At 34.8% G+C, this 27,543-nt stretch overlaps 1 protein-coding gene across 1 annotated transcript in view; it reads right to left on the reverse strand.

The window, feature by feature from the left end:
- STXBP6 (syntaxin binding protein 6) overlaps positions 1-27,543 on the reverse strand; it is a 475,126-nt gene that overhangs the window by 118,479 nt on the left and 329,104 nt on the right. Inside the window, exon 4 of the mRNA XM_044073464.1 lies at positions 21,092-21,249. Coding sequence (XP_043929399.1) covers positions 21,092-21,249 — 158 coding nt within the window. The remainder of the gene's footprint in view (positions 1-21,091; positions 21,250-27,543) is intronic.

Genomic DNA, 27,543 nt, shown 5'->3' on the forward strand with positions numbered 1-27,543 from the left:
GACAGGGTCTTACCAACTTTACACAACAAGAGTGTGTGCCCAAACAAAGAACTTCAATCAAAGTGTTCATTGATGAAGGAGGACTTGAATGGCTCCACAAAATCACACAATATCATCCAGGTATGCCACCTAATGGAAATGCCTGAACCCATTGCCCTTGAGGTACCTTCCGCAGCATGCAAAATGAGACTCATGGATGAATTTGTGATCAATGTAGGGTAGCCAGCTGTGAGGCAACAGAGCTCTGCACCTCAAAAGTACAGGTTCCAGAGAGCAATTTGGAGAGTTCTTTAATCAAATCCCTCTGCAATCTAATGAAGTTTGCCAAATAATTCAGTGATCTGAGTGCAAAGGTTGCTGAAGAACATACACACTTCCTAAATATGTCCAACACCCTGGATTTCCTGCTAGGGGGGTGGACAGATGAACTCTGTTCTGCAAGTTTCTTCGTGGCCACTGCTACAACCATGGCATCTACGCATCTACTGGTATCTCTTGTTTCAAAACTCTTTTCCTTTCACTGTTGCCAGGATCTTGTCCAATCTCTTGGGGATTGGCTCAACAGAGTTGGGTTCCTTCCATGCCCACCAAGAGATCAAAAGAATGAGATCATCAGCAGGTGGAGTTACCAATGAGTTAGATGGACCAGACCCAAAGGCTTCCAAGAATACCATTTCCTCTTGGGAAGGGGTGTTGGTACGCCAACCACCCCTTTGCTTGAGGATTTCCACGTGTCTCCAAAGAAGACATCATCAGGTGGTGATCTTGGGGACCCTTCCCCCTCATCAAAATTGGTATTTTCTGCGACTGAGTTTTGTGGACAGTCTAAGTGCCTCCTCTTGCACTTCTACCTAGGGACTTCTTTGATGGGATGTTCTAGAGAAGTATTGGAAGAAATAAGTATACACTGCTGGGTAACCTGGAAACATTGGGCTGGCTGTCCCTGTGGAGTACAGTGATGAGGCTCAAGGCACAAAGACATAGGGGATCCAAAGGGAAGATCTGAGGGTGGTGAAATTGTCCCATCCTCAGGAAGCAGAGAACACACTCTCTACCACCTCAAAGGCAGAGGGCTCCAGGTTCAACAGAGCCAAAAAGACATGCTTCTGGACCATCAGCTCTCTCTGATCCAAAGACACTCTACCCAAGGCAGAAGTTGGGGCCCAGCAGTCCAATGCCAAGGCTGCGATGGGCAGAGATGGCTCTGACAACATCAGAGTTGACCCTAACACCTTGGATCTGACAACTATGCTTTAGATCTGAGAGTCATCCGGCTCCGACATGAACCGGTGCAGTCAGAAAATATATTGGAGCCAAAGATACAACCACCATGTGTTGGATCAGAGAAGGAGCTGAGATGAGTGGTGTAGTACTAGTAAAGGTCTCCAGACCTGAAGGGTTAGGAGCTGGGAGAACAAGAGGATGAGGCCACTAAAGGGGATCTGGAATGTCGGCGTCTCTCAAAAAAGGGGATGGTACTCAGGAAGGGACCAGATCCAAAGAGGATGCATACACCTAGCTCCAGGTAGATGTTTGGTTTAAGGCTATTGGATCTAATGAAGCTGACCGGACATTAGATGCCAACAGATAAGATTTAGTCTTCGGATCTGACTTTTTGAAACTTTTTGAGCAGGCCCTTGGTTGGATCCAATGAAGGGGTGCAGGATCCAGACAGATCAAAAGAATTTTCCGTTCTCTTTTTTTTTTTTTTTTGTCAGGCTTGGAGGATTGAGCCCCAGATAGTGATTCCGAGAAGATCGTAGAGAGAAGGCCTTTCAGAATAAGTTTATTTTTGCAATCTATCAAAGCACAGGGATTAAACTCCAAATCGTGTGCATCAGAAAGAGGAATCTGCCCAAACTGCTTATACTTTCTAAAGCCTGAAGGCTTTTCAGCCATCTTAACGAGATATACAATATAGAGAATAAAGAAGAAACTTAAGGAGAGATGAAATTATCAACTATGGTAACTGTTAGGGGAAAGGTAAATACCAACAATGGTAGTTTAGACATACACTAACAAGTGTAGGATAAGGGAGAATTAATAGGAGTAGCACAAGAAGAGAAAAATCTAAGTATGTAATTCACTTAACTAACGCGCGAAAGCTCACAGCAAACACGTCCATATGTGAAGGAGGCAAATGAGCTCTTGGGTACGTTAGGGGAATAAAGCATTATGGGTAAGGGAGGCACTCAAGATTTTCCAGTAGCCATGAGCTGTAAAAAGTGGCCAAGTTAGATCTAAGGGTCGGATTCAAATCCAATTGTTGAGGAACGAATAAAAATTAACATCAGATGAAATGTCACAGCAGTATCAAACCAAAATCTTTGACATAGAAAACATTTTGAATGACACTGATGGCAGATTAAAGGAGGAAGAATCTCAAACTGACTTTTTACTAAAACAAAACACTTGGCTTCTAAACAAAATAAATGACTTAGAAAACAGAGAAAGGCGATGTAACATAAGGATTTTTGGTCTACAAGAAAAAAACTTGAAGATGAGAAAGAAAAGTTGTGTAAAATCTTACCATAACCATAGATGACCTTCTCTTCCATGTTGCAGTATTCTGCATACGGGTTTACCCTTCAGTCTCATGTATGTATGGCCAGTATCCAAAAGCTTTCAGTCATTCTGTGGTGTGTCAGACATGACCAAGAGTTCGTGGGCCATAAAGGTGATGTCGGCATGCACCAGCCCGCAGAGCAGTAGCCTCTGTCAGAGCCAGTCCTGTAAGGGCAATGCCATATCATTTCCATACAGACAGGGATGTTATTAGATGACAAGAGGGGAAGGTGGGTGGGAAGGAATATGCAATATGGAAGAGAAGGAGATCTATGGTTATGGTAAGATTTTACACAACTTTTCTATGTCCTTCTATTCCCATGTTGCAGTATTCTGTATATGGGTGAGTGCCAAAGTTCACTGAGGTTGGGGTGGTGGTCTAGGGGCAATAATAAATGAGAATGATAAAACAATGAGAAATACCATCAATATCACTATTATAGTGTAAATTTATCCTCACGTATGGATTGTTATTCGATTTCTGTTCATTATCCGTAGTTCCATTTCTGAAATTACTTGTACTAAGTTCAAACCAGGGATTACCCTTATTTCTTCTACAACATTTTGTTTTAGATATTGTTCTAATTTATTCATGTTTTATGACCAGTACTACTGGCAGAGAGATGGTGTAGCCATGGGCACCCCCTGGGTCAACACATATGCCAACTTGGTGTTGGCACAGTGGGAGGCCACCCATGTTTTATCTAGCACCTGCCCATGGAAGGTAAATCTGAACGTGCGTCATCGATTTGTGGATGATATACTTATTTTGTGGAGTGGCACAACCGAAGAATTACTGTCATTTGTTAGTTACTTGGAAAATACAACAGATTTTTTATGTTTTACTGTCAATTATTCTGCTGAATCAATAGACTTTTTAGATGTGAAAATCTATAAAGATGTGACTGGTAAATTACAAACCAGAGTGTATAGGAAAAGGTGTTGGAGAAATAATATGTTAACATATGACAGCATGCATCCAAGGCACATTTTCGATAATGTAATGAGTGGACAGGGTCTAAGAATGTCAAGACTATGTACTGAAGACAATATATATGAGTGTGAATTAAATAATATGCAACATATGTTTGTTTTGGCTATCCAGCGCAAAGGATCAATAGAACAATATCTAAAACAAAAGGTTGTAAAAGAAATAAGGGTAAGCCCTAGTTTGAACTTGGTGCAATATCGATATCAATACCGATAATGGAACTACGGCCAATGAACAGTAATCGAACAACAACCCATATGCGAGAATACATTTACACTACAATAGTGACATTGATGCTATTTCTCATGTGATAAAAAAGAACTGGGAGATTTTACATACTGCCGATAAACTAAAAGCAGTAGTAGGTTCCCACCCCATATTTGCTTATACTAATAGCCAGAATTTGAAACAGATTTTATGTAAGAACATATTTCTTAACAAGTCTAACTCATTCAGGATGAAATTAGGAACTTTTAGATGTACAAAATGTAAGGTATGTCAATATGTTAAAGAAAATAACATTTTTGTACAGCCTGTATCAGGCAGGAGGTACACACCCAGACTACATGCAGATTGTAGAACTAAAAAAGTGGTGTATTTAGCTGAGTGCACATCATGCCAAGTTTTCTATGTTGGAAAAAACAACAGAATGTTGAAGCAATGCATATTGCAACATATGAGTGACATTAGATTATGTTTGAGAAGTAATGCCTTATATCAGCACACAGAATTAAAGAAAGAGCATAAGTTTAATTTCGTGGTGCTATATATTCAACGAGAGTATGAGAGGAGGGGACCTTGTACACAGTACTAAATTAGCTGAACTAAGATGGATAGCTGAGCTCTAAGCTAACCATACACCTGTAAATGGTTGTATGCCTTTAAACCCCCCCCCTACTGAAGGGGCGTAGGTTTTGCTATTAATTCTGATTGGTTATTTGTTTAAATATGGCTGATTTTAACTATTTTTTTAGATCTGATGGAGAGCTAATGCTCGAAAGTGCTTGTGTGTGTTTTAAATGAAAGTATATTTGGAGCATTTCTCACCGGGCCTCTGCTGAAAACAGGATCTGTGGAACCTAGTCGGACATTCCCGGTCAACAAATGTTAAATAAAAAATAAATAAATAAATTTAACCAGTCGTGGTGACGCCAGTGGTTCTTATTTCCATTTTTTGCGGCATATTTTACCACTGTGGACTTTTGCTTTTTCCTTGGCTGCTGTGGATTGTTATTTACAGTAGACTTCATTATCTTCTATGATGCTTTGTGGCTCATGTTTCGTGTTTTTCAGGTACTTCAATATTATGTTTGCTCAATCCCCAGTGCAACAGACTTGTTACATTATTATGTGTTTTAGTATACAGTCCTTCTACCATTAGTATGTTTCCAATTCTGTTTTACCAAACCTACATTTGTCTGTTTTACCCACGTTCAATGGACTTTGTAAGCCAACATGTATGTAGTCCACTGTCTTCTTGGGCCACCAATATTAACCTTTCATCTCTTGGTTTGAATTCACCTCTCCTTAACCATTCCTGCATTGATCAACATGAGGTTGTTCCAGGAGTTTTCTATACTTGCAACTACAAAATGCATTTTGCACATTTCTTGCCTTCTCATCTGATCTTTCACATTATATTATTTCTTTTGTTTTAAGGCACATTCAGTTGCTACCTGATTTTATCTACTTCTGGTTTGATTTCCATTCCCACTTGATGCATATATGCTTCTGCTAGACTAAGCAGGGAAGTCATCTTAGATTTATCCTCATGTTTCAAAACTTACACTATGTTTGGGTCTTGTGAGGTCAGCAGATATGTATGCAGTCCCAGGATTGCAGATCTATACATGTAATCAATTTCAAGGAGGCCCATACCTCCTTTGAAACGGGAATATAAAATTTTGGTATGCACTGATTTTTATACTCTTCAGGAGGGGTCTTCCTAGGGTATAGAAAGAGTCCACAGAGCCATAGGTAAACTTATTTCTTTTTCCTCATCTTCCCCTCCAAGATCTATTATCATTAAGTTTTTGTCATATCTTGATAGAGTTAATTTTAAAAACTCCACGGAGAAAGGCCCCTTTGAAATACAAGCAATATTTAATGTTTGATAATGACTATTCTTCTAAAACTATTGACCTAAGTAAAGGTTGCTGACTGCTTGTTAAAACTCTCAGGCAGAATAGTTTTAAATCTTAGATAATCTTTTCAGCAAGAATAAAAAATCATCCGACCAATGGAATAATAATCTTTAATAATCTAGAGGAAGCTTCTACATTGGTATAAGGTTATTTTTAACAAATGTCTGAAGATATGGATTGGTAATCTCCTTCTTTGAAAATATCCTCTCACAAAATTGCATGGACTGACACGAAGAAGAAGAAAAAAAAAAAGACTGAGCCTTTATCCTCTGGTTTCAAAAAGCCACTAAATCTGTAGCCAAGTAATTACTTTTACTTTGAACATATTCTTTGTATTATTTTAATTACTTTGAAGCTTTCAGTTTTTTATATATTGAAATAATTTAAATTAAAGTTATTTAGGATGTTTGCTATTTGAGCATTTTTGTTTTGAATATGTTCTGCAACTGTTCTTAATGATTTTAAAATAAATGTCTTAACCACTTATCTCAATCAAATATTTTCTTTTTAGATATTTCTTCCTTTAGTTGGCTTTTTAACTAGATCATAAAGTACATTTCTAATTTTCTTTTTCTTCTCATGGTATTTATAAATGATTATACTGTAGTTCAGTTTTGATTATCTTAGCTTATCAGTTTCTCAGGATGAGAACATGACTAATGAACCTTTTGTTTTGTTACATATTTTACTATTTATATAATGGGAGCTATTCACGGGGAACATATTTTGTTTTGGTCTTGTATGGGTGATTTATACTATAGTCTGCTTCTTTTCTGCACTTGTTTTGGTGCCATTTGATCTGGTTGTCCTTTCACGTTTTCTAATGGTCAGTGTCTTTTTTTTCCCTATACATGTACCTCATGATGGATATCACAAGATTTCTCTTACTATTGTCCGGCAGTTGTCTCTTTGCGAGGGCCATTTTAATTCCTTCATGCTGCATGGAAGTGTGTTCACATTTCTGTTAAGCTGTTCTTCCTTTATGAAACATGGAAGCTTCTGTTTACCTTTTGTTCACAGATGGGGACTCCTGATTCATGTGGTAGGTGGTTACTGTGCATAAACCACTTAATTCACTTGAGGATTGTTGGCATTTAAAATGTTTAAAGGTTTTAAGGGCTGTTTTACAATGTGTGTGATTTACAGTGCTTTAAGATCGGCTATACTGAAGCGGAGATGCTTCTATTGCATGAAGTCTTCCTTTTGGGTTTATCATGTGCTCTTGCCTTTTATGGGATCAATACCTTGTAAAGTCTGTTATATTCTTTTAAGACTTCTTTAATGAGAGATGGGGAATGCTGAGATGGTTACATGAGTTTGGAAAATATGTTAAAGTAATGGATTACTGCAAATGTATTACCTTTATTGTTTATGTTACATTTAAGCAACAGTGATTTAACAGCTGTTTTGCAGGATGTACAATCATATGCACACACACGTTTGTACATTCAAATGATCATATTCACATGCTCAGTGATTTAAAGCACATTAAGCCCAATGCTGAAAGAATGTTGTTATCCATGGCATTCTTCAAATTTCATGAAATATATCCTGAATGGATGCACGTTTTGTGTGGAGCAAGAATGATGCTTGAACAGAACATACAGTAAATTAACTTGTGAGCTGTTTTACATTAAGCAATTATAATGAAGCCTCAGTAAAGTGTTCTTTGAGATGTACTGTTTTAAAACTTCTGACTTGAATTTAATAATCTGACAGAGACTAGTTCAGACCATGTAGAACACTGTCAATACAATACAATTAAATAAGACATGTTTTTACTGTTAACATAAAAAGTAATCAAAGTAAAGCAAGCATATTCAAATTAAGTGTAGCTGTTCAGGGTTTGTGATCCAAGAAACAACTCAGCCGTGCAGTGCAGTATCAAAATATATCCTATGGGACTTACTGGATTTTTCATAAATAAGCATGTTGTAAACTTGCACACAATAGCTGTACAAGTCTTTCCTAAATTAGATAATGAGGCTGAGCATTTATAGTTCTTTAAACTTCTCCTCATTTGGGAGACACAACAAGCAAATAATGATTAATGGAAAATGCATCAGTATAGTTAATACATTTACTGCAGTTAATTATTTCTGTCACTATGGGCTAAAATAGTTGGTGCTGATTCTAGAAACAGAGTCTGGATGATTGACAAGTTATTACAATGAAATATTTCAAAGTGATATATTAATATGGTATTTTAATTGTGGTTGGTTTAATAAAGATGTCTCACAAAGTGAGAATTGTTATGTTAAAGAGAATCCATATTTTGACTTTAATTGTTAAGTTACAGGGCCATTATCTATCATACATAAGATGTCTGGACTGAAAATAAGTCTGTAGCAGATGGACTCATTCATCTGATTATTTTATGAAATGTATAAGATCTAAACATTGTAGAAGACTCAAAAACAGACAGCCCAGATCCTACAGACCAGGGCTAATATTATCTAATATTATCACATGAAAGCCCATAAGCATGTGGGGGGGTGAAAACACACACGCACGCACACAGATTTACAGTAGTATAATTCACATTTTTTTATATGTTACAGTGAACTCCAGGTATCTTCTTTGATATTTAGATGTTATTACTATTTATATTCTAAAGTTATACATATTCTTTATTACCGGAATTGGATATTTTTTATTAACTAATATGCTGATTGTCTGAATCTCTACAAGATACCTTGAATGTTTACTAACACATGTAGTAAGTAATAAGATTAGTCTTAAATATTGATAGTCATGGATTACAAAGGAATTACCCAATGGATCTCAAAACTCATTTGCTTTATGGACACAATTACCTGTTTGAACATTAGTTTCTTCATGACAAATTAATACTAAGTATTTATATAATTTATTATCTTTCTTTGACAAAACTATGAACTGATTTAAGAGCACTGAGATACTATTACCTTAAATATGAACTTCTGGTAACCACATAAGTTATAAATCCAAATATTACTGCAGTTGAGCAGATAATAGCAAGGAATATTACAAATGTATTATTATAATAATAGGAATATATAGCTCAATGTTGGCTGGACTCAAGATGCTCTCCTTTTCCACCAAAACAAATGGATTAAGTAATTAGTGACAGAGAGCTGAGTTAGTATGCAGGTAAAAAAGAGGAGAGGTAATGGGACAAGGAATGGAGGGAAAAAGTAAATTGATCTTTTTTTCTTTATTTGTATCACTATAATGAATTGTCATAGCTATTATTCATTTATAGTATCATTTTATAGAATTTTTTTTCTCCTTACATACACCTTATAAATGTTTTTAAAACATCTTCATTAGACAAATTATTTATTGCAGAGCTCAGACAGGTTTTTATTCTCTTATTTTCTAAAGGTATCGGTTTGGTAGATAGTTATGTATTGGGTTAGGAATTTAAGATACCTCCATGTATGTAATGAACATTTACTATTTACAAAATATTTATTTTTCTTTATCATGTCTTCTGTTTTTAATAGGCCTGAAATATTAATCTTTTGGATTGATATAATAGCCTTTTTGTTATATATTATATCATATTGCTTATACTCAAGTGGTAGTAAGAAAATTATTAAATACAATTTTAACTAGCTTATCAATGGGATTAACATTGCTATCTTTAAATATTAATGGTTTAAATAACCCAAGGAAAAGTACAAATGTAATACATTACTGGAATGCAAATAAGGCTCAAGTCTTTTTTCTTCAAGAATCCAATATCAAACATGTGGAAAAAACATTTGTAATCCAATTAATTATATAATTTTAGCTGAATCCTTTTTTAAAACTAAGAGGAGGGGGTGTTATGATTCTTTGAAGAAAGAAAAATTAGATTGTCCACTAAGTATTCATAAATATGAAGATCAAGATGGCCTTTTTACATTTATAGTCCTAAAATTTAGCAATAGGTTATGAACTCTAATCTCTTTTAGACAAAGTCTTGCTGAAAGTCATCCAGACATTATTCTCAATAATTATAAAGGTAATTTAATTGTAGGAGGAGATTTTAATTGTATTTTGGAAGATTTTGATACCAGTAAAAGGAGGAAACTAAAACTGACAACTACTGCAAAAACTCTTGTAAAATGGAAAAAATCTCTTAATTTAAAATGCATGTTTAACATGATAAAGCCTAATTCATTGCTGTTCTCCAATCAAGATTATAAATATGGCAGACAGACAAGGACAGATAAAACTCTAGTTTCACGGAACTTGGGTATCTAGTTTCAGTATCATTCCTTGTCCTATTTCCACTAGAATTCCTGCTTATATAACTAAACTCAAATAGTTCAAATCTTGGTTAATCTCTGAATTATTTTCTTTTTAGATCCCAGTAATATCACTGGTGTTAATATAGTCATGATCTGGGATACATTAAAAAGCTTATATATTTGGTAAAAGTATAACCTGGTATAAAAAATAAGGAATGGGATTATGAATTACAAAACATTCATTTTCAATGTTTAGTGGCCAAAACCTAACTTTCTAAAGATAACAGATCCAAAATTAAAGAAGTAGAAACATTAAATCAACAATATCATGGCATATTATCCCATAAAACAAATTTAGCTCTAGAAAGATTAAAATTATCTTCCTATACCTCTTCACCTAAATATATGCACAATTTATCAAAAACTGTTAAATTACAATCAAAAGTTAATATTTTAGAAGTTAGACATGAAGAGGGAAAATGTCATGGATATTGGAGATATCCTTGATGCATTTAGATTTTGTTATACATCCCAAAATCATAACTTTAGTCCTGATATCAATGCTTCTATATTAAATCTTATTAAACCTTAACTTTCTTTATATTAAGAAAATTTCCCCAAACTGGAAAGTTGATTTACATAAACAAATTTCATATAAAGAGATTTCAGATAAAATCAAACACTCAAAATCTAATAAAACCCCAGGTATGGATGGAACAATAATAGAAATTTTTAAACTTTTTTCTCCTTTTACTCTATCACTTTGCCAAAAAACTTTAACAGAGATTCACTATCAGGGAAACCATTCCACTTTCTTGGAAATACTCTAATGCTTCCATACTTAAAGAAAATAAAAATTTGCAATTATGTTCTTATAGACCTATCTCACTTATAAACAATGAATATACAATTTTGATGTCCATTATCACTGACAGATTAACTCATTCACTCTATGGAGCTCAGGAAGTCTGCGCTGTAACCTCCAATGGGCGGAACCTAAGCCTTTTGACAGAATCAAGGTATGTCCTCACATTTCAAACAAATATTAATCTTTGGAACCATAGGGGTTATGAAAGTATAAATGGCAAACTCTTCAGCACAAATTGTTTTTATAGTGGTAGTATTCTTTAGGTACTTCATTTTTTATTTTTATTTTACAGTTTGTTTACCAGGATAATCCACTGGGCTGATGGAGCCCATTTTCAATGGAGTCCTGGGGAGAAAAGCTCCAACAAGGTTAAACAAGTAATTAGACAAACACACCAACAAAATGTTGCAAAGTATATAAAATTTGTAGTATACAATGAAATAAGAGATGTACTAACAAAAGAAATAATAGTATAAAAAGCTTTTACAAGGCAATCAAAGGTACTATATCATATATATATATATATATATATATATATATATATAATATAAATATATATATATATATATTTACGTAGTCTACACAAGTTAACTTCTCAAGTCAGATTACAAAAGACACAAGAAACAGAGAAGAGGGAAATTAATGTTTAATAGGTAGAGTGAAGATATAGGTAAAGAAGGAAGAAGTAAGGAGCATAGATGTAGGTGGAAAATTAGGTAAGAAACTAGGTAAGGACCGAGGCACAAAAAACTTTTAAAACACACAAGTTCAAACCACTGTAGAGTCTTCACATAGGTTTAATATTCAAACACAAATGGAAATAAACTTAAAGCGCTTTTCATTTGCTAACATGCAAACTTCTTCACAAGTAACCATACAGTCAATTAACAAATCTTAAATAGGCTCTCATCAAAAAGTGCGGGAAACTACATAATTAATTATTGCAACAAACACTTCCCCTCAAAATATCAATAATATATTCATATAAAACTCCTAAATATACACAAATGCAATAAAAACATTGATTAATTAAAAATATGTGTAAAAATATATATTAAAGCATTTAAATATACATATATATATATATATATATATATATATATATATACATAAACAAACTGTATTAAGATACATTACTATATTCCTAAGTGATGCCAGACTAAATAGTAATATAATAAAATAGACTATCTAGAAAAATGATCTTTGTAAACTTCTAAGTTTAAGAATACTCATGATAGAACATGATTAATTTAACCCTGGAATATTAAACGCATTTAGTTTTAGCTGCTATATTAATTCCAACTCTTCCAATTTAAAGGAAAATGGACCACCCCTGGTGTCATGTATTATATGATCTATGACCATGAATTAAAATTGATGTTGTACATTCAAATGAATATGTTTTGCTAGGGCACTATCCATTTTATTATGACCAATGGCATAAAGATGCTCATAAATTCTTTCACCGAACCTGCGTTCCATTTTACCCACATAAAAAGTGGGACAAATTATACATCTAGCCAAATAAACAATAAACTTTGTATTACAATTGTACTTTAATTTCAATTTATAATGTTGCCCATTAACTACAAAAGAATTAGTAACATCAATGTGTTTACAGTAATTACAGTTTTCACACTTAAACGTCCCTGTTATTCTAGGCAACATAATGTGCTGTTTCTCCAAAGGGTTCTTCAAATTACTACCCCTTTTGAACACTGTCATTGGTATACCATCCAATTTCTCGAAGCAAACATGATTAGATCTAAATAGGTCCCAATTCTTCCGCACTATTTTAACAATGGAATTACTTTGAGCATTAAATGTAGTTATGAAACTGCATTGAGAATGTTGTATATTCAATGCAGACAAGTGAGTACTCACTACATTTGTTACTATTTCTGATGTCATAGGACCAGAATCTAGTGAAGTTTTAATCACTAAAATTGGTTTCAAAATTGACCTCTCTCTTTTACAAGTGACTTCCGCTATTAAAGAATCCAATAAGGATTCTGGATAGCCACGATATATAAGCATTTTTCTCAAAAATAAACAATCTTTATAAAAATCAACATCTTGGCTAGTAATACGTGAAGCCCTCACTAGCTGACCCTTAATAACCGACCTTTTTTGATGAAAAGGGTGACAGCTGGAAAAATGAAGAAAGGAATTAGAATATGTCTCTTTCCTAAAGATTTGGGCAGTAAAAGATCTCAATCTACTATTTTTAATTAGCCAAATATCTAAATAAGATATGGCTTCAATACTAAAGTTGTATGTAAACTGTAAAAAATCTGTAGTTACATTTAATCTAGCTACCAATTCTCGTGCGGTTTCTTCATCACCCTTAAATAGGACGAAGATATCGTCTAAAAATCTAGTGTAATATATCAGGCATTCTGATACATTTCTATCACCTAACACATAATTGGATTCCCAGTGAGCCATAACTAAATTGGCCACACTAGCTCCACATGGTGAGCCCATGGCTAGACCAACTTTTTGTAAATAAAACTGATTATTAAAAGTAAAATAATTGTTAGTGAGGTTAAGATCTAAAAGTTCCATCACAAAAGCTATATCTTTACTCGGAGCTCCATGTTTCATCATTATTGCAGCTACCCATTCAATACTAACCTGGTGGGGGGTACATGTGTATAGGTCCTTGACATCAACTGTTAAAAAAATTGCAGTCTTCCTTATATTCTAAGTCATTCACTTTAGCCAAAAATGACCAGGAATCTTTACATATTTGTTTTTCTAAAACCACAAATGTCTGCAACATTAAGTCAATAACCTTAGAACATGCATAAGTTGGAAAGCCCCAGCTATCCACAAGTGGCCTCATAGGCGGGTCAATTAAATCCTTATGTATTTTAGGAATTCCGAACATGGATGGATATTTTGGGAACAAAGTAATCATATAATTAAGCTCTACTTGATCTATATGACCCTCAATAAACAAATAATTTAAACATATTTTAATTACATTATAAGCCTTATTAGCTTCTGATCTAGAACTCTCCTGGTAAGTATCACTACTCAACAATCTTAACATATGGTCAATGTAATCGGCCTTGTCAAATACCACTAATCCACCCCCCCTTGTCAGGTTTACATACCCGTATATCTTGAGATTGAATGTATTTTATATAGTCACATTCAGCATTGCAACTATCTCAACAGTGCTTGGAATTTGTCCTGTGGTCGACCAAATATACTAAGGTCGAGTTCACACAACTGTTCGAAAGTTTGAAGTAACGGGTGCAATGGGGGGTTGAAAGTACTTGGAGTACAAAACGTATGAATGCCTGTTATATTTACTGAATCCATAAAAAACAATTGGAAATTCAACTTTCTAGTAAAGGTTTTTAGCTCTAATATAGTTTTAGCAATATCCAATCGATGCCAGGGTACATAAGTATAACCTTTAGCTAGGAAATTCACTATATCCAAAGAAATTTCACTAGCTGAAAAATTATAAACCTTAAAATCTTCTTCTTTATTAACAATTACTCTAGGTCCTATTTGAGGTCCTATTTGTTGTTGTTGAACTACAGGGCTCGATGATACTGTAAAAGAACCATGGCACCCTGGCCAAATGGGAGTCAATCAGCAGGTAGATGACTCGCAACAAGCAAGTGGTTTGACTGTACATCAACCGGTTCAAATTGAACACATGCCGGTCATGAATAACAGGAGTAGCCCTCGGATGGACGAGCTGGACAACTTTGTTGAACCCGTTGTGAATGGGTTGGGTCAGGCTGAAATTCGGAGAAGCGAGAGGCTGCAAAATGCCCCTCGAGTGAATTACAATTATAACAGAAGATTTTCTAACCATTATGGCAACCAACAGCAGGATTTTCGGCATGACAATTATACAGGTGCCAGGTCAAAACAACAGAGATTTGCCCAGGGGAACAGGGGCAAACAAAATTACAACAGGAATCACATGTAATGTTTATGGAAGATCCCTTTAGTGAGGTAATACCAACCTCACTAGGGGTTTCTTCCTCTTTTACAATCTGTGGTAGAGATGGGGTTCATGCCCAGGGTGGTATTGATATTAATGGTTCTTTTACAGTATCATTGAGCCCTGAAGGAGTTCAACAACAACAAATAGGACCTGGAGTAATTGTTAATAAATAAGATTTTAAGGTTTATAATTTTTCAGCTAGTGACATTTCTTTGGCTATAGTGAATTTCCTAGCTAAAGGTTATACTTATGTACCCTGGCATCGAATGGATATTGCTAAAACTATATTAGAGCTAAAAACCTAGAAAGTTGAATTTCCAATTGTTTTTCATGGATTCAGTAAATATAGCAGGCGTTCATACGTTCCGTACTCAAGTACTTTCAACCCCCCATTGCACCAGTTACTTCAAACTTTCGAACAGTTGTGTGAACTTGACCTTAGATATTTGGTCAACCACAGGACAAATTCAAAGCACTGTTGGGATAGTTACAATACTGAATGTGACTATATAAAATACATTCAATCTCAAGATATGCGGGTATGTAAACCTGACAAGGGGGGTGGATTAGTGGTATTTGTCAAGGCTGATTACATTGACCGTATGTTAAGATTGTTGAGTAGTGGTACTTACCAGGAGAGTTCTAGATCAGAAGCTAATAAGGCTTATAATGTAATTAAAATATGTTTAAATGACTTGTTTATTGAGGGTCGTATAGATAAAGTAGAGCTTAATTATATGATTACTTTGTTCCCAAAATATCCGTCCATGTTCGGAATTCCTAAAATACATAAGGATTTAATTGACCCACCTATGAGGCCACTTGTAGATAGCCGGGGGTCTCCAACTTATGCATGTTCCAAGGTTACTGACAATGTTGCAGAAATTTATGGTTTTAGAAAAACAAATATGTAAAGATTCCTGGTCATTTTTGGCTAAAGTGAATGACTTAGAATATAAGGAGGACTGCAATTTTTTAACAGGTGAGTCAAGGACCTATACACATGTACCCTCCACCAGGTTAGAATTGAATGGGTAGCTGCAATAATGATGAAACATGGAGCTCCGAGTAAAGATATAGCTTTTGTGATGGAACTTTTAGATCTTAACCTCACTAACAATTATTTTACTTTTAATAATCAGTTTTATTTACAAAAAGTTGGTCTAGCCATGGGCTCACCATGTGGAGCTAGTGTGGCCAATTTAGTTATGGCTCACTGGGAATCCAATTATGTGTTAGGTGATAGAAATGTATCAGAACGCCTGATATATTACACTAGATTTTTAGACAATATCTTCTTCCTATTTAAGGGTGATGAAGAAACAGCACGAGAATTGGTAGACAGATTAAATGTAATTACATATTTTTTACAGTTTACATACAACTTTAGTATTTAAGCCATATCTTATTTAGATATTTGGCTAATTAAAAATAGTAGGTTGAGATCTTTTACTGCCCAAATCTTTAGGAAAGAGACATATTCTAATTCCTTTCTTCATTTTTCCAGCTGTCACTCTTTTCATCAAAAAAGGTTGGTTATTAAGGGTCAGCTAGTGAGGGCTTCACGTATTACTAGCCAAGATGTTGATTTTTATAAAGAATGTTTATTTTTGAAAAAAATATTTATACATCGTGGCTATCCAGAAACCTTATTGGATTCTTTAATAGAGGAAGTCACTTGTAAAAGAGAGAGGTCAGTTTTGAAACCAATTTTAGTGATTAAAACTTCACTAGATTCTGGTCCTATGACATAAGAAATAGTAACAAATGTCTGCATTGAATGTACAACATTCTCAATGCAGTTTCATAACTGCATTTAATGCTCAGAGTAATTCCATTGTTAAAATAGTACAGAAGAATTGGGACCTATTTAGATCTAATCATGTTTGCTTCGAGAAACTGGGTGGTATACCAACGATAGTGTTCAAAAGGAGTAGTAATTTGAAAAACCTTTGGGAGAAACGGCACATTAATGTGCCTAGAATAACAGGGATGTTTAAGTGTGAAAACTATAATTACTGTAAACACATTGATGTTACTAATTCTTTTGTAGTTAATGGGCAACATTATAAATTGAAATTAAAGTACAATTATAATACAAAGTTTATTGTTTATTTGGCTAGATGTACAATTTGTCCCACTTTTTATGTGAGTAAAATGGAATGCAGGTTCCATGAAAGAATTTATGAGCATCTTTATGCCATTAGTCATAATAAAATGGATAATGCCCTAGCAAAACATATTCATTCAAATGTACAACATCAATTTAAATTCATGGTCATAGATCATATAATACATGACACCAGGGGTGGTCTGTTTTCCTTTAAATTGGAAGAGTTTGAATTAATATGGCAGCTAAAACTAAATGCGTTTAATATTCCAGTGTTAAATGAATCATGTTCCATCAAGAGTATTCTTAAACTTAGAAGTTTACAAAGATAATTTTTCTAGATAGTCTATTTTATTATATTACTATTTAGTTTGGCATCACTTAGGAATGTAGCAATGTATTTTAATACAGTTTAAGTACATATATATATATATATATATATATATATATATAAAATTGCTTTAATATATATTTTTACACATTTTTAATTAATCATTGTTTTTATTGCATTTGTGTATATTTAGGAGTTTTATATGAATATATTATTGATGTTTTGAGGGGAAGTGTTTGTTGCAGTAATTAATTAATTATGTAGTTTCCCGCACTTTTTGATGAGAGCCTATTTAAGATTTGTTAATTGACTGTGTGGTTACTTCTGAAGAAGTTTGCATGTTAGCAAACAAAAAGCGCTTTAAGTTTATTTCCATTTGTGTTTGAATATTAAACCTGTGTGAAGACTCTACAGCGGTTTGAACTTATAGGTAGAAAACTAGACAGTGGGGATCAGAGTTGTGAAAACTGAAAGAGAGAGGTAGGTAGTGTGTGGAGAAGTAGAGGAGCAGAATCAGAGTTATGACAAATTAGAGAAGAGATGTAGGATATGGTTAAGTAGAGCAGAGTCCGGAAGGGTGGGAACAAGAGCATTCCCAGAGTGATGAGAGGTGGGAATGGAGCAAGTTTTGAAGGTGGAGTGGTTATTGGTGGTACGAATTTGTGGATGAAGGGAATTGCAGAGTTGGGATAGAGAGAAGGACAAAAGGAATTTGCCTAGAGTTCAAGCAGGTTTGTGTATTTAGAGTAGGTTTAGATCGTTTGACCTGAGTAGTCTATCAGGTTGATGCAACTGGAGGGAGGAGTCAAGGGAAGGGCAGAGAAAGGGTTTAAATATAGTTTATGTGCATAAGAAAGTTGGATGAAGGAGAGATGATGGGGTATAATTCAAGCCAATTTAGTTTGCGAAAGGCATTACAGTGGTGAGTGGAGGATTTGGCAGCAGTGGCAAATGTTGAGATTTTGTTATAGCAGGAAGCTTGTTTATTCTTTAGACCGGATTGGAGATTAGTAAGGAGGGGGGCACCATTCAAGAGTGAAGGTAGGTGGTAGAAATGACATGTCTGGTTGAGGGAGTAAGGAAGCGGTTGTGACAATAGAGTAAGCCTAGTTTTTGGTGGGTTTTCTTTATATTTGTTTGGAGATGCATGTCAAGTTTAAACTGCACGTCGATAGTGACACCTAGTAGCTTTGTATGGGATATGATTTCTATAGGGGTCCTGTTTTGGCTAGTTATGGAGAAAGAGTTCTTGTCAATTTTAGTATACTTTGGGGGGGGGGTGAATATCATAATTTTGGATTTGGAAGTATTTAGTGTTAGATGATTGCTTAGCATCCAGTTCATAATTGATAGGAAGGCTTCTTGGGTTAGTTTTTGCAGTATGGGGAGAGTTTCAGCAGAGCAATTTATCGTAGTTGTCTGCATATTGGATGAACTTGGCATTAGGAATACACAGGTTCCAAGTCTTAAACTGAATTTATAAGTCACAGTAAACACATTAACTATTACATTTGTAATATTTTGTAAACAACTGACAATATTTTAGCAACCACACAAGTTATGCATACTGTCAGCATCATTTTATTTATCTAGATGAGCGCTTTCATATGAGGCTAAGGAGTTCTGCCTGCGTTACTTGGTTGTTGAGATATTTAGAAAAATGTGAAAATGATATTCTATATAAAGTAATATAAAAAAAAAAGTTAATATCTATTTACCTGCACTAGACAGAGGTCAAATATTAATGTAGTTGAGCTTGCCACTGTGTAAGCTATAAGATGAAATCTTTTGAAAACCTTGCACATAGCATGGGTTTGGAATTATTTATACAAATATGAATAAGCAATGTGTTCGACACCTAGACGTATCAGAAGGAGTTGACTGTAGATGCACCTGGAAGTGTCAATCGGATGTAATGAGTTAAAAATACCTATAGTGCAAATAATTGATCCTGATCAAACAACTTTCATTTATCAAAGACAAACTCATGATAACATTAAATGTATATTAACTTTTATACATTTTTTAAATAAAAGAAATAAAGAAACTTTGGTAATTAGTTTAGACATTGGGGAAAGCTTTTTATTCCTTAAGTTGGAATTATCGATTTTAATTTTAGTACTTTCCTGAAAGTTTTATTTCACTCTTAAAAAATACCTATAATAATAATAATATTGGTTATGTTAAGATAGATCCTTTTACTTCTGAACATATGCCAGGATTAAGGGTACAAAAAAGGGCTGTTCTGTTTACTCAGTTCTATTTGCTCTAGCCACTGAGATATTTGATAGTTTAGTTTGATCAAATCCAAACATTATGGGCAATGATATTTTTAAAAAATATGCTACTTGCAGATGACTTTTTTAACTCTTCCAAATTCAAAAACACTCACTGAAATAGAATCCACAATTAGATCATTTCAATCTATTTCTGGTCTTCATTCAATCTCAATGTAAATTTTTGATGTTAAAAAGACAAAAATCCAAACACTTAAAATCATGTTATTGGTAATTAACTCTCCTCCCTGGAATCTCTGGATATTACAATTAAGTCAACTATAGATGAAATGTGTCAATTATGATAACATCATTATCGCTATAAAGAATCTTCTCTCAAACTGGAATAATCTCATTGCTTCCTTTGTGGACAGGCTTCAGTTCATAAAGATGATTACTTTACCAAAAATGTTATATATACTTCAAAGCTCTCTCTCTTTTGTCTAGTAATAATATTAGTGAAATAAAGAAACTACTATTAAAATTTCTTTGGTTTCCTAGTAACCTAGAATGGGTCTATATTAAATCAGCAAATGCTTAAAAAAGCAAACGCTGATTTATCGACCCCATGTAAGTGAAAGCTTACAATCCCAAACACTTAGAACAGTGATTTTCGCTGTTCCACAAAAGAAAAAAAAACAACTTTAAAACCGTAAATAAAGTGGGTGGCTTCACCCCCCCCCCCTACTTAAATATACCAACTCCAAGATGGCACTACAGTGACAAAAACAGCCAAGTAATGGAGGCGGCCAAGCAATTTCTTTCCCAGGGAATATTTCAATATTTTGCCATTTCGTGCTTTCAAGTTTGATCAAGATGCATTTGAAAGAATGTGTCTTCTATCACATCATAGGAACCCACCTAGAACAGCTCTTCTTTATCACATTAGAACTTGGGATCTAGGGGGAATCAATTTTCCAGATATTGACACTTGTATCCAATTATCAGTCTTTAAAATTATATTAAATTGGGTAGATCCTAATTATAATTCTAACTGGAAAACTTTACATTCATCTCTTGTAAGACAGACATATCAGGTAATAAAAAATTAATCAATAAGATTTTTCTGGTATTATCTTTGTAATTGCATTTAATATAATATTTCCCCGCTTGCAAACTCTAATTAGTTGAGTTTTTTCTAAAGACTTTTAACATAATCCTTTCTAATTTAGACATCAAGATTTGGTAGACAGTCCAAAGTAAAAGAACTCCATCCTACGCTATCTACAAATAATCCTTGGTTGAAAGTGACAACTTTTATTAACGTCTATCAACAAAATTTTTTCTCAGATGACTAAAGAAAATGATAAATGACAGAAAGAAGAATCTCTTAATGCAGCATTTTCAATTTCATTTTTAGATCTCAGGCCTTTGTATATATTGTATATAGTTTGTTTTGTTTTTTCTTTGTAATGTTATTATTCCATTATTATTGTCTATTAAATTATTTGAACATTTATTATTTGTAAATGAGTAAAATTTCTTTGAAAAAAAAAACTATAAGGAAAGAGGAAATAATTTTGCTGAGGAATACTGTCCGTGGTCCATTATGAATCAACTCAAATTAAAATGGATAAAAAGAACAGTCCTAATGTCATATAGATCTTTACCTTGTGTGCAGTTTCAGCAAACTGCTGGGCACTATTCTTCAAGTCTTCTGTTTTCTCCTCTGCACGACTTAACCTTTCTCCACGCTCATTCAAAGCCTGGCTTGCTTTCTGTACTGCGCTGGTGACACTGTCTGCAGCAGAATGCAGAATGCTGTTACCTGCAGCAGCGAAGAGAAAATGCAGTTAGACTGTGTGCATTTCTTAAGGGGTTTATGCAATACAAACACATATTCATTGCTTCTTACAAGTTGTTGATACAGGTTAGGACTGCAATCAGAACATTTTTTTTAGCACCAACACTGACTATCTGTGGTAAACCTATGTATTCCTTCTCATGGTGAGAGTCTGGCATAACTGTTTCCATACCAAAGTGAAAGCACTACAACCTCATTCATTCCTTGGTTAGACGAACAACCCATCATCCCATTTGCTTCCTGTGGCAATGAGAGTTGAAAACCAGAAGTAGGTTGCAACACTGAATAAGGCAAGCCTCAACATCTCCCCAAATTGTAATACTCAGTAAAACAGGCCCTACCCTTTCTCCACTGTGGCTGTTGCACTCACTATAGCTGCTTCCTAAGGAGATGCATGCATCACACACACACGCTGGCCTTGTGGAGTTCAAAGTTACCCAGGCCATACTTTTGCATACCTTTCACATTTCTATTGGAGGCAGTAACACGGTGGACCAAGCCACATCCCATATGACCCCTCCCCCAGAGGATGGGAGATTTGCCATTGTCTTCTCAATCCCATTTTATCCATCTGGTTCTTCCAAGCTTTCTGAACTGCTAATCAAAAATGGGTGCGGTCAGGGCTTGAACTAGCTATGCATTAAAGACAAGAACCACCAATATAGCTTTGAATGCAAGCTTAGTGATCTGTTTAAGTGTCTGCTATGCCCAACAACTGTGCTTCATTTTCCCTATCTATATTGTCCTCCTGTATACCTTATAACTCTCCAAGCCATTTCACCAATCTAAAACTTTGGTGTTTACACCAAAAGCAAGCAGCGTAGTTTTACTTAGTGATTCTTAAATGTTTAACAAAGAACAACAAGCAATTGAATACCAGCATCATCAATACTGTCCTTGTATGACTACCCAACACAAACAAGAATGGCATTATGGTACAAGTCAGCAAGACAATAAACACAACCTCTGCACTTATTTATTTATGTTGTTAAACAGGTAGTAGGGTTGCCACAGGACCATTTTCAGCCACCTTCCAGGCCTTCAGGGAAAAACGTTACATAACAAAATTGTTCAACAGCATGCATATATAGGAAATAGAAATTAGCTAAGTATGTCACTTTACAACAGCAACATACAAGGAAAATTACAACTAACTGCCCAAAGTAATTAATATTTATATACTGTAGTAATGACTTAATTTTGCAACTTTAAGAAATATAATCAACACTGAACAGTAATAAGGATTCTATGAGAAAAATGCTACTGTGTTAAACTATAAATAATATAGATAAGCCATAGTATAAGAGAAGACAGGTGAGACAGACTTGAGAGCGAGAGGGACAGAAATGAATAGCCTAAAGAGAAAATAGTATTTCTATGTATATAACCAACTCTCAGAAACATCATTCTGGGAGATACCGCATCTCTCACGCTGAAAAAACATGAACAGAATCAATATTAAAATTCCAGTCATTGTCCTGTAACACTGCATCTCTGTTTCCCCTATCTCAGCTGTGTCCCTTAATCAACCTAACCAAGCCATTTTCATATTACTTCTGCTCTACCTACTTTCTCTTTCGTACCTAACCAGTCTCTTACAAATCCTTGGTATTTCCCTTTTCTTCATACTATACCACTCTAGCAAACTCGGCTTACTTAAATACCTCACACACACAAACATGTTTTCTTTCTTCAGTCACAATACTGGTTCTACAATATACCAACACTTACACTAGTTTGAATTTCCAACTGTTGCATCGGACAAGAATACTCAGTGTAGTATAGAATATTCAGTGTAGTATAGAATACCCAGTGTAGTATAAGGGGTAAACAGCTTCAAATATACTAATGCCTAGCTTCAGGAAGACGCACATCATACTGTATGCTTTCTAAAGCAGTGATACTAAACTCCACATGGAGAGTGGTAACTCATCCACAATGTCAGTGCTGCTTTGTGGAACATTTCATTAGCTTGACAAATACTCCAATGTTTTATACTGTTAAACATGACAAAATATATTTGTTTCCAACAGCTGTGTTTATAAGTACATAAGCATGATATATAGGAGGAAATACTCCAAATGCAGACATCAGGAATTATATTACTGCCAGACACTTCAACAGAAAGCTTGAAGCTTCGGCTCCAGACATTTCTTCATTGACAGCATAATAATAATAGTAATAATTATTATTAACAATAGGGATGTCACTGCCCCCATTACTCAGTCATCATTAGGCCGGTCATTGAGAATAATGATCCCTTTGGCATTTATCTGTCCAGACTCATGCAACAACTGAACACCCACAGAGATTCCTTGATAAAGGATACAAGGCCTAAACAGTTAAGTCCTACACGTACAGACTCAAAGCCCTGTCACTATACTTGATATCCTACAAACTGCTAACAGGTGATGTGTGTCTGGTATACAAGGCATCCTCTGACCCATTACTGATGGATTTGCTGCACATCAGTAAGTCAAATGTAATCAAAATACTGAGTCTAGGAATCAAACCTCTTCTGAACGGTTTGGATGGACAGATATATTTCACAGCTGATACTGCTAATCTGAAACAGAATAACCATCCATGTAAAACAAATCTCAGCCTATCCATATTCTAGCGCAACTTAGATCTAAGGATAGGAAACAGAAAATGTACCCCAGCACTGCCCCCCCCCATACTACTAATGCACAGAGGCAGCTCTTAATTTAGCCTATGCATGGGTCCCTTCAAATTACCTACTGTATGATCCCAGTTATTCTCATTAGGGGTAATGTATAATTATTGACCATGGGATGTGGAAGGCCAATTTCTAACCAAATGAGACAGGTTCATTCAAGCACAAAAATTGGTTAGGCTTAAAATGGCCCACAATGGCAGCTAGTCTAGTACTTAATTATGAAACTATAACTAGAAAAATCTGCAAAGGCATAGTGTGTCATATTCCTGCATGCTACTGGGAAAGAAGCTCTGACGGTATTTAAAACATTTTTTTTCCTTTCAAGAAAAGATAAAGACAGAATATCAACAGTTAGAAATGGAGGAATTATGGTCAGCCTGGAAAGAACTTGCATTTTTTTTACTGTTTGTTCTTTACAAGACCACTATGTTTCTAAAATTATAGATAGTTATGTTAATGAGGTGAAGAATCAAGTCAGACATTTTGAATTTGGTGAGCTGCTTTATTCATTAATAAGAGACCGAAGTTTGTGTCCTAAGAATGATCAAACAAGAGGCAGGCTATTGTGAGATCTATACACTACCTTACCGAAAGCCATGGATGCTCGCAAAGTTAGCAATATTACAAATGCACAGATAAAACAGTTGGCTGAGGAACTAGAAGCTTGTAAGATAAAAACGCAAATAAAATTAGAGAAAAAATGTGAAATAAAGTGAGACCGCATTATAACAGCAATAATAATTAAAAAGTCAGAAGATGGTCATTTACTTGGTATGGCTACAAATATGAAAAACATTGCCCTATATTTAATATTTTACAGAACCCATGTTAGAAAGAACCATTTTAAACAAAATTAAAAGTAAAATACAACTTGACTCAAAAGAATATGCATGTTAAACAAAAACATGGAAATTAGTCATTTTTGGCAAAACTGAGTAAAGTCTGAAAAAACATCAGAAACAGTGATACAAGCATACAAGTCAGACCCTTGGCAAGAAATGCTGATAAATTAAGAATCAATAAAAGATGTATTGAATTTAAACTAAGATCAGGAGTAGTGTGCAACATTATGTATGAAGATACTGTTAAAGCATCAGGTCTAAAAACTACAGAAAAGCAGTTGTATGCACACTGTTAACATGTCCAGGTCACAAAGTCAAATCACTGAACCAAATGTTTTTGACACAAATATAAAAAAATAAGTATACTATGAGGTTTCAAATAATAACACTTAAAGAAGCAAGTCGATCTATTATAGATTATTTGGTTTGTGTAAAACTAAGAATGGTAATATAAATTCATAGTATGAAAGCAAATCGTAATTGTGCAGTTAAACACATTCAGGAACAGTCGCACACAGTTGCAGAGACATCATAGATACTGTACACAGCCACAAAAATTACAGTCTCAGTGAGTACGCTAATTCAAAGGCATAGGAAGTTTATCAGAAGATTATCAAACACAACTAAATACTGATGTTACACCTGTGATGTATGCTACAAGAAATACACCAATAGCTTTCAGGCATAGAACTAAACAGGAGTTGAAGTGATGGAGATCTCAGATGCCATTAACAGGCAACTGCAGACATCAAAAATGTAGAATAATATGGTTATCTTTGTAAAGAAAGACACATTTATATTAGCCTGCAGGATTAGAATAAAGTGATTAAAGGAAAACAAGTAGTCTCAACAATGCCAGATGTTAAGCACTTTTCAGTATAAGATGCAAATAAGGATGTTAGCAGATAAAGAAATTAGTGGATTCTGTATATTTAATAGTCCATTAGGAAGCTACTGATTCCTTAGACTTCTGTATAATATTTCATCAGCACAAGGATTGTATTGTAAAGGGCTACTGCAATGGTAAATTAAAACTTGGAAGTTGTACTAAACATGAATAGTGATCTACTGGTATGGGATTGACAGTGCAAAAAAGAGACTGATAAAGCTGCTAAGCATGTTAAGACTATACAATTTCAAGCTAAATAGGAGAAATTGTAAAATTAATACCAACATGTCTGAAATATTAGTCATATTCTAAACAAAAAAGTCAGAGAAAATGTAAAAATGCAAAAACTAAGGATTACAGAGGTATTGTGTCAGAAGCATAAAGTCTGCAATAGAAAAGTCAGAGCAAATGTGCAAATATCAAAAAAGGGAATGAAAGACTGCAGCAGTTTCTGGGAATGATGTACTATCTTGCAGTTAGCACTTACTATGTCGGAGATAGTTATGCCTCTGAGTTGCAAGCAAATGCCATTCAAAATGGTATAAAAGATGTATAATGATAATGATATATAAAACATAAAATATATTATATATTATATTAAGGTATATAATGCCAAATAGGCAGACCATCTCAAAAAACCCCAGCTCTACTCCATCGCATATCGCCTACTCAAACATACAAAGCTATGTCAAACCCAGAGCTGTTGGACATGCTACACTTAAAGAAATACCAATCTCTCCAAACCACACACTCCAGGGACCTAAACCTTGCAACCACAATAAACAGAACATGCTGGAGGGATAGATTCCTGTCTCAGAGACTTCCCACACTCTAACAAATTACCCATTCGTGTCAAGCAAAGCTCCTCATTGGCCCTCTTTAAGAAAAACCTTGACGACTGGATGGGAAATAGAAAATTCACCCTGGGGATCACTTCTGCGGCACTGCTTGACAGGGGCACAGGAAAATAATTTTCTTGGGTGGAGAAAGCCAGGAAACCTTTTTAGCTAGGCTTATATAGGCCCCAGGGCCGATAGCCTAGTACTTACCTATGAACCTATGGTACTTACCCCCTACAGGAATTTCAGATGGGGTGGAAATAGACCACAAACTCTTGCACATTCAGGAAGTCTTAGCTCAAGTCACTCTTCAGATTTCAGACAATATAATTCATCCATAGAGGTATGATCTGAAGATGAAATACTAACTAGGCAAGGAACCACATGCATTAGATATGTTGAACATGCCACATTTACCAGAGAAGCATGGAGTGTTGTTAGAAGAAGAAATTATTTGGGTAATATTGCCATTACTAATGATAGAATAAATGTTGGAAAAAATTACATAACTGTTCTAACATTGACCTAGAACTTCAGTTACAGAAAGAAGGTAAAATGAAAGGTTAGCTTGACCAAAAAAAAAAATCATTTGCAAGCACAGAAATTCAGACACTTTTTCATGGAAGGAATATGTTTAATCAAAGACTTATTGTTCACAGCTGACAAAAACAGTTCCCAATTAACTAAGATGATAAATGCATATATGGATACACCAATCAAATGAAGTAAAAACAGCAGAAGATACACAAGCAGTGCAGGACCGAATCATACAATTCATGCCATAATAATAATCCACAGAAGAAACACTGGCACGCTCAGTGTCATCATATTCACTGACACGGAGTGAGGTGGGCACAGATTTATTTCAGAATAAAGAAGCTTTGTATTCAAGAAGATTATTACTCCAAGTTCACTGAAATAATGCACATAGGTTCATAGATGTGAACTAGGCTAATGGCCCTGGAGCCTTTACAAGCCTAGCCCATAGGATTACACTAGCATTGGCCC

Source organism: Protopterus annectens, chromosome 6.part0 (assembly GCF_019279795.1).
Source record: "Protopterus annectens isolate FY-2018-M chromosome 6.part0, PAN1.0, whole genome shotgun sequence".
In the NCBI taxonomy this organism is placed as follows: Eukaryota; Metazoa; Chordata; order Ceratodontiformes; family Protopteridae; genus Protopterus; species Protopterus annectens.